Source organism: Monodelphis domestica, chromosome 5 (assembly GCF_027887165.1).
Source record: "Monodelphis domestica isolate mMonDom1 chromosome 5, mMonDom1.pri, whole genome shotgun sequence".
Classification (NCBI taxonomy): Eukaryota; Metazoa; Chordata; class Mammalia; order Didelphimorphia; family Didelphidae; genus Monodelphis; species Monodelphis domestica.
The window spans coordinates 227,372,323-227,387,100 of record NC_077231.1 but is presented as its reverse complement, the minus strand read 5'-3'; the positions used below and the strand labels follow the sequence as shown (position 1 = coordinate 227,387,100).

The 14,778-nt window shown below is 38.2% G+C and overlaps 1 protein-coding gene across 1 annotated transcript; it reads left to right on the top strand.

Moving 5' to 3' along the window:
- The first annotated feature begins 582 nt into the window (after positions 1–582).
- Positions 583–11,049, top strand: GIMAP8 (GTPase, IMAP family member 8). Its single transcript, XM_056799892.1, has 3 exons — positions 583–729; positions 5,606–6,334; positions 9,254–11,049. The coding sequence occupies exons 1-3, from the start codon at positions 654–656 to the stop codon at positions 9,934–9,936; spliced, it is 1,488 nt and encodes a 495-aa protein (XP_056655870.1). The 5' UTR covers positions 583–653; the 3' UTR covers positions 9,937–11,049.
- The last annotated feature ends 3,729 nt before the right edge of the window (positions 11,050–14,778 follow it).

Genomic DNA, 14,778 nt, shown 5'->3' with positions numbered 1-14,778 from the left:
CTTAGGCAAAAGTAAACTACTGTAGAACAGAAGCTGTGAAGGATAGTGATAAGAATAACAGCCATTGCATGTGGAATCATTGGGTATTCCTGCCACATTTCAGAGCCCTTCATAGTATATGAAAATGAAGGAAGAAATAGCTACAACCAAAAACTTACAGGAATGGAAGTGTTTGGAACTACCTCATACAGGCTCTCTTTTTTTGCCAGTGGAGCCAATAGTAAGAGTAGCAGATAGAATCCAAGACGGATTTTCTTTCTGTGCAAGACTAGTTGACCTTGTTCTAGGCCAGGAATTTTTACCCTGGGATCTGTGAACTTTAAGAAATATTTCAATAACTGTTTTTCAATACACTTGGGCTCCTCTGTGATCCTACACATTTTATTTTATACATTTAAAAACATTATTCTGAGAAGTGATCTGTAGGCTTCACCAAATTGCCAGAGGCATTTATGGCACACACAATAAAAGATTAAGAATCCCCTTTCTAGGCTCTTAAACATTTGGGGAGAGAAATACTATGGGTATATATTGCTTCTATTTTTAACTTCTGGAACAGTAGTATGCACTTCAGAAGCCTCAGATATTGATCTTGTAATTAAAATTTTTTTGGAATTTTCATTGTTTGGAGCAAGATAAATTTGGTGATTCACATGGGATGCTTCATCCTTATTTTTCAGACATGTGCAACTGAAATTAAAACTCAGCCAAAGGAATCCAGCTTACCTGGTAAGACTATGTTTTGAGTCCTGTTCTGTTCCCTTTGTCTGTGTTAGAATATCTATTCAGCAAAGAAAAAGTAGAAAGGGGGACCATCTACCCAGATAATTTAATCTCCCCAAAGCACAATAACAAAATCATAGTTCATATTTCTGTAACAGCAGCTAGGAAGTGCAATGAATAGAGTGCTAGACCTACAGCCAGGAAGACCTTAGTGCAAATCTAGCCTGATCCTTCCTAGCTATGTGACCTTAGTTAACTGCTCTCTGCCTCATCCTCCTAAACTATACAATTGGAATAATAATAGCACCTATCTCTCAGAGGTGTTGTGAGAGGTAATTTTTACAAAAAGCTTAGGACAGGACATTGCATATAGTAAGCATTTAATAAGTACATATTTCTTTATTTCCCTCTTTAATATAATAAATGAAAAATCATTTATCAAATGCTTATTTTTATGCAATGAAAAGGTAATTTAAGTACAAAAAAAGAGATAATAATAGTTATTTAAGAGACTCTGATGTGCTTTTCCCAGAGCAAGAGAAATTTAAAAGAATGATAAGCAGAAAGCAAAACACATCTAAAAAGAATTTTGGAAAGAGTATGTATGTAATAGTTAGGATATCCTTTGATTAGATATATTAAAGAATATACACATTTTTGAGCAATTTGATCCGTTTACAAAAATTGTCATGTAGTAGGGCAAAGATCAATAATAAATAAATGTACCCACAAATAAATTTTTTCCAACTCTACAAAGTAATACTTTGGTAGCTTGATTGGTATTACAATGAATATGTAAACTAAATCAGATAGTATTGTTATTTTATCATATTGGTTTAAATGCAGAAATATTAAATATTAAAGATATTCTTTAAGTCCCATAATGTAATAATATAATATTTTGTTCAGAACAGATGTGAAAAATAAACGTATCTAAAGTAAGTACTAAGTAAGACTAAATAAGGATACCTTAAATAATGGAGCTAAAGTAGAAATCATTGAAAAAATAACTATGTTAAAGAGAGTAACAGTATTGTTTGTATTCATCAATCCTTGGAGGAAAAATAATAATATTCAAAATATACATTAACAAAGTAGAAAAAGGACTAACCAACTTTGTTGAATTTAGAAGCTAGAAAACAAACGTTTGAGGGGGGAGGGATGGAGTGGGAAGTGGGGCAGCTAGGAGGCTCAGTGCTTTGAGAGCCAGGCAGGAGGTTCTGGGTTCAACTGTGGCCTCAGATACTTCCTAGCTTTGTGATCCTGGGCAAGTCACTTAACCCCCATTGCCTAGCCCTTACTACTCTTCTGCTTTAAAACCAATACAGTGTTGTGGTAGGATTTGGGGTGAGGAAAGAACAAGAGGGACATATAAATAAATTTTCAAATTTATTGTTTGAGAAGGGTAGGAAGGAAAATGGGTTTAGGAGTAAACTTATACTTAATTTAAAAGATAATATCTATTAATTATCTAAACTACATTACTAAGCTAAGTATTAACTTTCCAATATCCAAGTCTCACACCAGGAGTCCAGTCAAATAGGGTCAGGATCTTTTCTTCAGTTGGTAGATGTCCAAGTAGGAACAGAGATCTCCTTACTGATACTGCCAGCAGCCAGATCCAGAAAACCTCTTTCCTCTGTGGGTCACAGGAGAAATTCTCTTCAAGTCTTAGGTCCTTCCAGGAGAGCAGACTCAGAGAAGAAGTACCTTTGGGCAATAGAATTTTCCCAGATCCCAAGGCTCAGGCTCCCATGTGACCCTTAGTCACATGCTCCTGTTAATCATTCTCTAAGGTTTGCATCTCTTAGTTTTTGCAAACCTTTCATCCTTTATTACAATAGTAGTGATTCTAAGATAGAAAGTAAGGGAGAAAGAAAGAAAGAAAGAAAGAAAGAAAGAAAGAAAGAAAGAAAGAAAGAAAGAAAGAAAGAAAGAAAGAAAGAAAGAAAGAAAGAAAGAAAGAAAGAAAGAAAGAAAGAAAGAAAGAAAGAAAGAAAGAAAGAAAGAAAGAAAGAAAGAAAGAAAGAAAGAAAGAAAGAAAGAAAGAAAGAAAGAAAGAAAGAAAGAAAGAAAGAAAGGAGGGAGGGAGGGAGGGAAGGAAGGAAGGAAAAAAGAAAGAAAGGAGGGAAGGAGGAAAGAAACAAACAAAGAAAGAAAAAACAGGAGTAACACAGATCAAGAAGGCATAGGTAAAACTAGAAATAAAATTGTCAAATTTATAGAGCTAAGAACTTGACAATACCAACTAAATGAATAAAGCATCTTCTTATTTGGTAAGCAAGACAGACTAAAAGAAAGACAGAAAGAAAGACAAGGATAGAGAAAGATCAATTTAAATGACAAAAATATAAGTCAGCAAGTCAACAAGCACGTATTAAGCCTTTACTATGAGCCAGGCCCACTGATGGGCACTGGAAATACAAATATAAACAGAAAGAAAAGTTTTCCCTGACCTCCAGGAGCTTATATTCTAATAAAGAAAGATAATGCATAAAAGGAAGCTGAGATTCAAGGGGATGGGGAAGAGTACCTGTGTGGAGGAATGGTGGATAAAGAAGTCCAGGGAGTCAGATGAAGAGCTAGGAGAAGAGTAAAGGAATAAGCACTGATGACCTGGGCCCTTCTTCAAAATGAAGGAACTCACTAATAGAGAGATCACAGGAGTAGAGGTATCTTCCAGGATGAAAATGCTACTGAAACCTGGAGGAAGAGTCCAGTCCAGAGGGTTAGAAGCAGAGGCAGGAGAGGAGTGAAGGAATTAATATGGTTCTCCTGTCACTGATGCCGCTTTAATATAATCAAAAACATCTCTCTTAATCAAGAGCTAACTTTAATTGTAATGGGAAAACATTGAAGCTGTCCCAAGAAGTATGGAGCAAATTAGGATGTTCCCATCTTCTCATTTTAGAAATTCTTGATATAGTGATAATGCAGAACAAGATTAAAGATATAATGATCAAAAGAGAAAACTTTTACAAAATTCCCAGTTACATAATGCTTTACTTAGAGAATTCCAGAGAATCAACCCAGAAACTAGTTAAGACTATTATTAGAGAAGAAAGGAATAAATGAAATGAGCATTTATTAAGCATTTACTATATATTAAGCCCAGTGCTAACTACTAGGAATAAAAATATAAGCAAAAAGATATTCTTATTTGTTTTCTAATAGGTGGAAACAACATGGCAAAGGGAGCTGAAAATGAGGGATAGGGTGGGTGGGGTAAAGGAAGTATATAAAAAAACAAATTCACAAAACCCATAATAATTTCTATAGTGATTAAAGAGAAAACCAGCAAAAAAATAGGAGGCCACAGAAAGTAAAGTTCATTTAAATCAACTGGAAATCTCATAATATTCCAAGGGATTTCTGGGCTCTCTGCCACTTTCCAATTATTTATAGAAAAATAGGTTGGTGACATGAACTATTTGGAGATTTAAATTTATCTGTATGATACCATTTTACTTGGGAAGATACTGGAGGACATGAGGGATGACTACTTTCTGCTATTAGATTGGCTAGATGATGCTTCACTGGACAAGTACAAATTTCAGTACAGCTTTGTCAAATATGTGGATGATAGAATATCTCAGCTGTATCTGAACACTGTCTCTAAGAAGGTAGACACATTCACCATCTAATCGAAGTCAGAGAAGTTCAAGAACTGAAGATATTTCAAAAGTTCAAGTAGAAATTGGTGAAGAATCATGCTATCACTGAAAAATCTCTTCACACCTTCACCCATCAGTAAAAATGATGGAAACCACAGAGATGAGAATCTGATCAGACCTTACATGTGCACCAAAAGTGATGTTTGCTGGTCCAAGGAATTCTTTTGGCTATATAGTGACACAACCCTCAGTGTCTTGGGTAGTATGGTATAGTCAGAGGGGAAAGGGACATGAGGGAAGGCATCTAGCCATTCCTCATGTCATTCAGTGACATTCCTTCTGCACAGCTATAATTTCAGTGACCTTCAAAAGGATTTCATGGAGATTGGAAAGTTACTACCATATTTGTTTCCTTTAAGTCAGATGCAGAAACTGAAGCAAAAACATGGTAAAAGCTCTACTCAGACATATAGACAATCGGTAGTAGAGTGAGGTTAAGCACTCAGGTCTCTCAACTCCAAATTCATTGCTCTTTTCAACACCTTGCTTGTCTGATAACTGGATTCAATTTTTGAACAGGATAAAATCCTTTCCCAGAATTGTTGGAGTTTCTAATGCCCCATTAGAAGAATGGAGAAAGGATCATGCAATGATACCTTAAATTCATCATTAGTTATTTAGATTCCTGTCTTATGAGACTACAGATGCCATGTAAATAGGAGAATTCTTTTTAAAAAAATATTTACCTTCCATCTTAGAATCAATATTGTGTGTTTATGTGTTTCAAGGCACAAGAAGGGGAAGAGTGACAATGAGGGTTAAGTGACTGTCCAGGGTCACACAGCTAGGAAGTGTCTGAGGCCAGATTTGAACCCAGAATCTTCCATCTCTAGTAGGCCTGGCACTCTATCCACTGAGCCACTTAGCTACCCCAAAGAATTCTTTTAGTTAAATGCTATCTCTCAAAGTATATGGCACAAGACTCTGCACACTAGTTTTAATAGGTGTTTGTTTTTTTTACTTGAATGACTTCATTCAATGAGGTAGGACTCTTGCTCTACCTTTATGATGTTAATTTTTTAAGTGTCTTCTTTTTTTACCCATCACAGTGCCTAGCTCAGATTTGGTCATATCTAATAGATTGCTTGATGAATGCCTTATGAGTGGTATTGAACTGTAAGAAAGTTGCATATACTCCCTTCTTACATTGATAACTTAGTGGAAGAGAGGAGGAATGGCTATCATTGGGTCCCTTTTTTCCCCAACAGGTCCAGCTGACAAGAGTCAATTGCAGAGGAGGGAACCAGAACTGGACTCTAGATCCTCAGAACTAAGGATTCTCCTTCTTGGGAAACATGGTGCAGGGAAGAGTGCAACAGGAAACAGCATTCTGGGAAAGCAAGTGTTTGAGTCCAAATTCAGTGACTCTCTGGTGACTAAAACCTGCAAGAAAGAAAGTGGAATTGTGAGAAAGAGGGAGGTTGTGGTCATTGATACCCCTGATCTTTTCTCTACAAGATTCTCTACTGAAGACAAGGGAAAAGAGGTCAGGAGCTGTATTACCCTCTGTTCCCCTGGCCCCCACATCCTCCTCTTGGTGACCCCTCTTGGCCATCACACAGTGGAAGATGAAAGGACAGTGAAGGGCATTCAGGAGATCTTTGGAGCTGAAGCCACAAAGCACATGTTACTTCTGTTCACAAGGAAGGAAGATCTTGAAAATGCCTCACTTCTGGAATATGTTGAAGAAACTGATAATGCATGCCTCCAGGAGCTAGTTCAGAACTGTGAGGGTCGGTTCTATGCTTTCAACAACAGAATAGGTGAAGAAGAACAACATATTCAGGTTCAGGGTCTTCTAGAACAGATAGAACTGCTGATGAGGAAGAAGGGTGGCCAGTGCTACGCTAAACTTAGTATGAATGGAGGAAAGCAAGAAAATACCAGAGATACTGAGGCAGTTGTTACCAAAAGTACCAGGTGCTCTGGAATAGAAGGTAAGAGCCTGAGCTCAAGAATTATTGTGATCCTAATAGTCTCTCACAAATTTATCTTTTAACTCCAAAAAGAATTTATCATAGGATTTAAAAAATAAAATGGGTGTTACAGACAAAAGAGTGGTTGCCATAGACTGTGACCGTGAAAATATGGGTTTAAATCAAAAATAAGTGGTCGCCATGGGAAAAATTCCCAAAAATGAAATACCCAAGTCAGCTGGGTTTTATGGAGATTTTAATTAATACAAATGAAGGAATTAAGGAAAGGGAAAGAGACAGAGTAAGAGGAAATAGGAAAAGGCTTTAAGAGAGAAACTAAGTCAGTCTTTAATCACTCACCACAAGATCTTTCCAGTCAAAACTCTATAGTGTTCAGAGAGAACCTCCAGTTCAGCTCCTGAGCTCAACTATTCTGAACTCCCTTCAACTGGTTCAGACCGCTCCTTTTAAAGAGAATTTTCTCCTATGTCATCTCCCCTAAGTTTTCACATCTACCAATCACAGTAGATATTTTCCATTCTTAATTCACATGTTCTTTTGTTAATCACCTTCTCTGGGTAGACTAAAAGCTTCACACCTCTTTTGTTAAACTTGCCTTTTGTTTGCTTGACCTTTTAGTGATTAATTTGACCTTCATAGGTACTTAGCACCCTTTTGTATTAGATCTAAAAATAGACCTAACTTAAGGGCTTGGTCTCACTATAAGTATGGGTTGGTGACTTTTTCTCATTGTTCAGTAAGGAGTTTACAACTTTATCTTCCCCTAAAGTTTGCCTAAGTATGGATGGAGTAATTTTAAAGTTCCCAATACATTCCTGATCAAGTACCTCCATTGTTTAAATGGGGGAAGACCTTAACCTTAAGATAATGTTCCAAGGTAGAGTTGAAAATTTTTAAGATTCACATGGGTCCATTGTAACTCTTCACTTTAATGATGAGCAACTAACTGATCACTAGAGAGATTAGCTGCCTTGACCAAGGACACACAGTCACAAGTAGCAGCATCCTCTGCTCCAACATCAGTGCCTTTCCCACTATATGGCATTCCTTCTGCACAGCTATAATTTCAGTGACCTTCAAAAGGATTTCATGGAGATTGGAAAGTTACTACCATATTTGTTTCCTTTAAGTCACATGCAGAAACTGAAGCAAAAACATGGTAAAAGCTCTACTCAGACATATAGACAATCGGTAGTAGAGTGAGGCTAAGCACTCAGGTCTCTCAACTCCAAATTCATTGCTCTTTTCAACACCTTGGTTGTCTGATAACTGGATTCAATTTTTGAACAGGATAAAATCCTTTCCCAGATTTGTTGGAGTTTCTAATGTCATTTCCCTGGAATATCACCTTTGGGGGATTCCAAGATATTAACGTAGTAAAATAGAACTGACGCTAACATACAAGTTGTGATAACTGGAACATGTTGGCTTTGTCATGAAATGAAGTTGGGAAATTGAGCAAATCACTTCCCTTTTGGAGGCCTCAGTTTCCATGTTTTAAAAGAGGGGGATATTTAGGCTATTGAGTATACTCCCTAGAGTACTGAAGCTCAGGAGGACAGTGGGATTTTGAACCTCAATCACCCCCTCATAGAATCTTTGGGAGTTCCTAGCACAGCTAAGAGACCTTCACAAAGAATCAAACAAGAATGTAGAAAAAATTCAAGGATATCTGAGAGGGACGGCAGATGTACAGAGTCTTTATAGTGATAACAAGCCCTACTCCCTTCACTGGCAGGATCAGCAGGAACATTTATGAAAGTCTAGCTGGACTTTCTTTAGGATCTGAAGTGTTGAGTGAGCAGGTTCCATGAGCTTAGGCTGGTGCTATTTGTCCACTCTTGTGATTTGATTGTTTTAGTCATTCATGTCTGACTCTTTGTGACCCTATTTGGAGTTTTCTTGGCAAAAGTACTGAAGTGGTTTGTCCCCTCTCCAGATCATTTTACAGATCAGGAAACTGAGGCAAACAGGATCAGATGACTTGTCCAGGGTCAAACAACATATTATCTGAGGTCAGATTTGAAATCAGGGAAATGAGTCTTCTTGACTCCAGACCCAATACCCTATCCACTGTGCCACCTTATTGCCATGTCTATAGGTTACCCCACCAGAAGACAAACTTCAGGTTACTTCAACAAAATATTTTGCAGTAATATAATTAATAGATTATAACCAAACCCCACTGTAATGCCTCAAAACCCTAATATAATATGCCAGTGTATCAATTGTTCCTTTGAAACTCCTCCATAATGCTTCTTTGCCTGACTGCATTACTGCATTAGATAGGGCACAGGAATACTGAATTAACTCAAGCATTCTCTTTCTTGAATTACACAGAATGAAATGAACTTTCCTATTGCCTGTCAGATAGAGAAATGACCAATGAGAGCCCAGACATTGAAGTGTGCACATTTGGGGAGCCCATTTCTGGAAATGTGTAATATGGAATGAAGGGATCCAGCTCTCCATTTTAGAGCATGTGCAGCTATAGTCTGGGGTATTTCCTGTCTGTTTACTGGTTGGTAGGAAACGGGGGGGGGGGGGGGGGGGAGGGGGAGTGAGCCACAAATGAGAGTGCATGCAAAAGGTCTCAGGGGAGAAACTCATTCTCTTTCCTTCCTGCTAGATACAATGACTTTCCAAGCTTCAGAGACTGAGATACAGGCTTGCCAGCAGGTATACATACTCCCAGGACAAGTTGCTCATCAGCAAGTATCCCTATTAAATTGGAAATAGGAGAGTATATCTTTGGCCAGAGAAGGAGGAGAAAGAGATTAGAGGAGATACATAAACTGGATCAAGAGGAAAGAGGTGAAATCCAGCAATGTAGCACATGAGAAAGAGAGAACACAAGGTCAGCGGCATTTACAATGAGGACATGATTGTAAATCTTTCTTCATATGTTTCTTCCCACAGATATGGTGAGCCTCATCCTTGTAGGGAAAAGTGGGACTGGAAAGAGCTCTACAGGGAATACCATTATTGGAGAAAAGCATTTTGTGGCCAAACTTTCAACAAAACCAATCACTAAGACCTTTCAGAGCAAGCACAGAACCTGGAAAGGGAAAAATGTTGTAGTTGTTGATACGCCCTCCTTTAACTTTTCCCTGGAGAGTGAAGATATTCTTTTAAAACCAGAAGAAGATGTATTTCGGAACCTTTGTTTGTCTCCAGGAGCCAAAGTTTTCATTCTTGTTGTTCAGCTGGGCCGATTTACTGAAGAAGATGAGAAGTCCGTCAGGGAACTGGAAGCCATATTTGGACCAACAGTCACTAAGTACATGATTGTGCTCTTCACCAGGATTGAAGATCTAGGGACTGAGACTTTGGACAATTACATCAAAAATGCAAAAAATAAATCTCTTCAAAGGCTAATTAAACAGTGTGAAAAAAGATTTTGTGGTTTTAACAACAAAGAAAGTGGCCTGGTCAGGGAAAAGCAGGTTAATGAGCTTTTGGAAATGGTGGATAAACTAGTCCAGAGGAGTGAAGGTCAAGATTATCCTGCCAGTGGGAATCCTGAAATTTATACCAATAAGATGAAAGCTCTCCAGAGGAAGGAAAAGTTATTCATGCGAATAAAGAAAATAATACATTGAAAGAGTTCCTTTTTTTCATTATCCAGTTGGTTCTTGCTGCTACTGATGACTCATAAGTCAGGACATAGGGTGAAAATATTCTTGGGGACAGTCAGCTAGATGTATATATTGGTTAATAATAATGCCAGAGTGTGGCTAGGGACAAATTGTAAATAGAGGATAAGAAATTGAAATGAGTTTTGAGGAAGCAAGCTAAGGGACAAAATAAGGTTGTGAGTTGGAGTCATATAGGTTAAGTTGGAAAGAGTCTGGACATACATGAACTGACAACTGGCAAAGCAACAATCATTTGAAAAGGAAACAAGTATCAAAGAACAGACCAAGGAAGGAATAACTTGAAAGTGCAGGGAGACAAGAAAGAAGAGATGTGTGGTTATTTTCAGGACACAGGAAAATGAGCAAAGGGATAGATCTAATGCAATAGTAATGAAGAAATACCTTTATCATAGAGGACATTTTTCTTCTTCAACTTAAGAATGGTTCTATGGATGCAGAAAATCATTACAATATGGCTGTCTTGGGCCAAGCAGATCATGGAGAAGACTCACTCGATACATCAGATATGTGGATGGAAAAAAGATCACCTTCTGGAAGAAACATCCTGACATAGGTAGAAATTTTAATTCCACTTTTTTATTGATTATGTCCTATATTAGTGTGACCTGTTACTCAAAGATCATTTGCATAAGACTCTTCTTTGATAGAGAGTGATTATTCCATGCTCCACACCTGCATAAAGGGTAGAATTGGTGAGAGCTTGGAAAAAGAAATAATTTGTCTTCAGATTTCTAGTTTCAAAGGAAGAAGACATGGGATTCCAGATTCTTTTCAGGTTCCCAAAGGGAAAGAAAGATGGAAGAAGCTGACATATAGAGAAACTGACACCTTCTATCATGTCCATGTCCCCAGCTTTTTTACAGAGACCCTTTAGAGAATTTCCAATTGGGTGAGATCTGAGACTCTCTCTCTTGCTCCCAAAGGGAGAGTTCCGTCAAGCTACTTGTATAAGAGATACTCTCATATGTATACTTTTTTTCTGATTTCTATTTCTTGTCAGCTTAAATAAATGAGTTTATTTGCCATCTTCTTTATGTGTTCTTTGTGGAAGAGGTATTTGGTGGGGAAGGAATCAGGCTTTTGGATATATAGTTTGAAAAGCTACCAACTAGGAGCTTAGTTTGAACCTAAAAATAAATTTCCATGAGCCAAAATTATTTTTTTAGGAGGGAGGGAGGTATAATTTTAGCCTGGTCCTATTTTCTGAGAACAGAATGCCAGCCTCTGGCTCCAACCACATGTTCTTCTCCTGGTAGGAATCATATCTTTAAAGATATCTGTTCTTGTCTCCCTGTGAGCCACAATTACACATACTCATACAAACACAAATAACCTAAATGGATAAAAACACATCCATGCACAACCTTATATTTTAAATAATTGCATTTTTATTGCAAAGGCATTCAGAGTTGAGTTCTAGGTCTTCTCTATGTTTGTGGAGTCTCTTGTGCACTCCTGAAGTTTATGGTTTTGGTAGCCAGTCAATCAGCCTTTAGGAAATGTTTGTGAAACACTTACTATGTTCTAGGAACTGTTTTCTCCCTGAATACAGGGAACACTCCTCTTCCAAACTTTTTATCTCCCTCAGCACTTAGTACACTCCTTTGCTTAGGATAAGTGCATAATAGATATTGTAATCAAGGAGGAATGACCAAAAGCAGAATAAAACCTGAAATTTAAGGAAGATGGATCCAGGAGATGCAGATGGAACATTCAACCAGTGGGGGAAGGGAGAATTGAGAATTCTGTGGAAGATTCAAAAGCAGAGCTGTTGGCCAGAGTTGGTGCTGGTCACTCACTCTCTCACCAGAAACTGACAAGAGTTAGGGAGGAGAGTGGCTCTTCTACCTGGCTCTTGTGATGCGGAAATCACTTTTAAATTCACACTGTGCTGAAGAAAAGTGTTTTGCCCTTGTTACTGAAGATCACTCTGGATCACCATTTCAACCTTGAAAGACAGTTTGATCCCACCATCTAAAAGTAGCCATTAGGGAGCCAGTTGGCAGAGTTTCCTTGGTCCCTCCACCCTCTACCCCGTCTCCCTATCTTTCTTTTCCCAAGACATAAATTAGTCATTTTAGTTTACAGAGGACTGTCTCTAAGTTTTGTAATAGGAGGGAAGATTTCGAAATTCAAAGGAGAAAAAGGTTGGGAGGGGTTGACTCACCTTCTGGTCAGGTCAAAACTCCATTAAACTTGTCCAGACTAGTGGAGGAAGAAGGAAGGTGCTACCTAAAAATCAGTCCCCAAGAGTAACTGATTTCCTGGTCCTAGCATCTTTCCAGCAGCCCCTCTGTCTCTCCCACAATTACACTATATTTAATAAATCAATTTAACATTGCCTTGACTATCAGAAATCACTTTCCTCTTCTTTCCATCATCTCCTAATCACGCCTGGTCAGGACCAACTTGCATCTATCTACATGTTTGTGTCAGAGACATAGAACTCCTCATTCCCAGTTGGTGATTTTTTTTTTCACTATACATTTTATAGAATTGGTGAATAAGCAGACAAACCTAGAAAGAGTCCAAGAAATAAGTTGCAAAATTCTGAAAGAAGTGTCAACCTGGATTTTCCATTCCTAACTTTGTCCCAATCAGTATGTAATGCTGATTGCTTATCTAGGCACCCATTTCCTTAACTATTGGACTAGATCAGTGATGGCTAACCTATGACATTTGCTAAACATGGCACACAGAGCACTCTCTGTGGGCACATGCCCCCTCCCCACCCAGTTTGTTACTAGAAAGTAAGAGGAACTTGGGTGGAAATGCTCCCCTCCCTCTCTCCAACTCTCCTGATGACATTTTTTTTCACATCACCTGCCCCACTGCACAGTAGCCCAATGGGACTACAAGGGATAAAATGGAGAGCTTACAGGCTGCAGATCTGGAGGGGAATTGAGTTCTTGGGCCACTATCTTCCCCCTCTCTACACTCTATGAGGACATTCCTTACTTCAACCATCCCTCCACACAACAGCCCAGGTAAGGGCATACCTGGCACTCAGTGTGGGGATCCTCCCCTACACTGTTTGTGGTCTCGGGGGTGGGTGGATATGGCACTTGGTCTGGGGATGGGTTGGGATGGGGAAGAGGTTTGCCATCACTGGACTAGATAATCTCAACAGATCTCTCAGGCCCCATGACAGTGTGTTTATTGAATATTATGTGCTCAGTAAGAAAGCAGGAAGACAATCAGGCTAATTCAGAAAAAGGAAGCCTGGGATATTTGGGAAGTAAGTAATCTATTCAAGTTTGATTTCTAAGACTATTTCAAATGTCATTTTGCTATTGAATGTCCACCTTTTTTCACTTACTCTTAGGCTCAGATTGGCAGAGTTGGTCACATTGAGTTATATCTTGAGTTTCACTACTCTTCAGAACACATTATTCCATTCCTTCTTGAATTTTCTGGTTGGGGTATAATAGTCATATTATTTTAACTTCCTTTTCTTTATATTTAAAAGTCTATTTGCTGATCATAACCCTCCCCTTTCCTGTTTTTAAATTAATCAATAAAAACTGAAAACACCCCTATTTAACACTAAGTAGGAGAGGTCTACAAGCCACTTACTAAAGTGGGTGACAACTCCAGAAGTGACTTACCACCCCCAGGGCAGTGCTAAGCAAACTTAAAGACTGCAATTACCATCTGTAAAGTGGAAGAAGGGGCAGGAAATGATGTGAAAAAAAGACTATAAAAGGTCCTGACCTTCCTGTCCAAGAGGTCTTCAGCCTGAATCTGGGTCTTGGAGGATCTTAGACTGGGACTGCAGCTTGGAGCTATTACTTGGGACTTCAACCTGGGACTCTGGCTCTTGGGCTACTTCTGGTAAGGCTGTTCCTGGATCTTTTCCCTTTGGAGTTGCAGCTTGGATGAGTGAAAAACTCACCCTCCTTTCCTGGCTTCTAGAGAGATTAGTTCGAGAGATGCCTTCCCTTCTTGGAGGAGGCCATGTGGGTTGAATGCTTATTTAATTTACCACCAAGTCCTCTATCTGAGGGGTTAACGAGCCCTGCCTGGGTTGAGCTGGGAACTAGAGCAACATTTAAGGTGATAAACTAGAATTCTTCTCTTCCCTCTTTTACATTTCTCTACTTTCACTCTTTCCACTTTTCTGTAAACAAACTATTAAGTCAATTTGACTTGAGCTACAATATTTTAAAATTTGCAACCATAGTATTATCTTAGAATTCTCATATATTTTAGCCAAAACCTTAATTAAGTTCCTTATAATTTTCAGACTTTTTTCCCCAATAAAATTGTTTATTTTAACCACTTTGTGCCTTGGAGTTTGCTACCTCAGTTTTTTTTGTGGGGGGGGGTTTAGGGGTTGGGGAGGTTATCTATGAGTTCTATCAATTGGTGCTTTGTTTTCTTTGTTCAGAATTTCTGGGCAATTTTCTTCTATTATTTTTAGGGATCTTTTAAATTGTCATGTTCTTCTTTTGGTTGATATTGTATTACCTTTAAAAAAATAATTTATTTAAAAAGATTTTTCCATGTTTACATGATTCATTTTCTTTCCCTCCTCTCTTCTCTCCCCCCTCCCAGAGCCAACAAGCAATTTCATTGGGTTGTACAAATGTTGTCACTTGATATCTATTTCCATATTATTCATTTTTGCTATAGAGTGATTTTTAAGGCCTATCTCAAAATCACATATATATGTATATGTACGTGTATGTGTGTGTGTGTGATAAGTGATATAATATGCTTTGCTTTTGCATTTTTACTTCCATAATTCTTTCTTTCAATGTGGATAGCATTCTATTACATAAG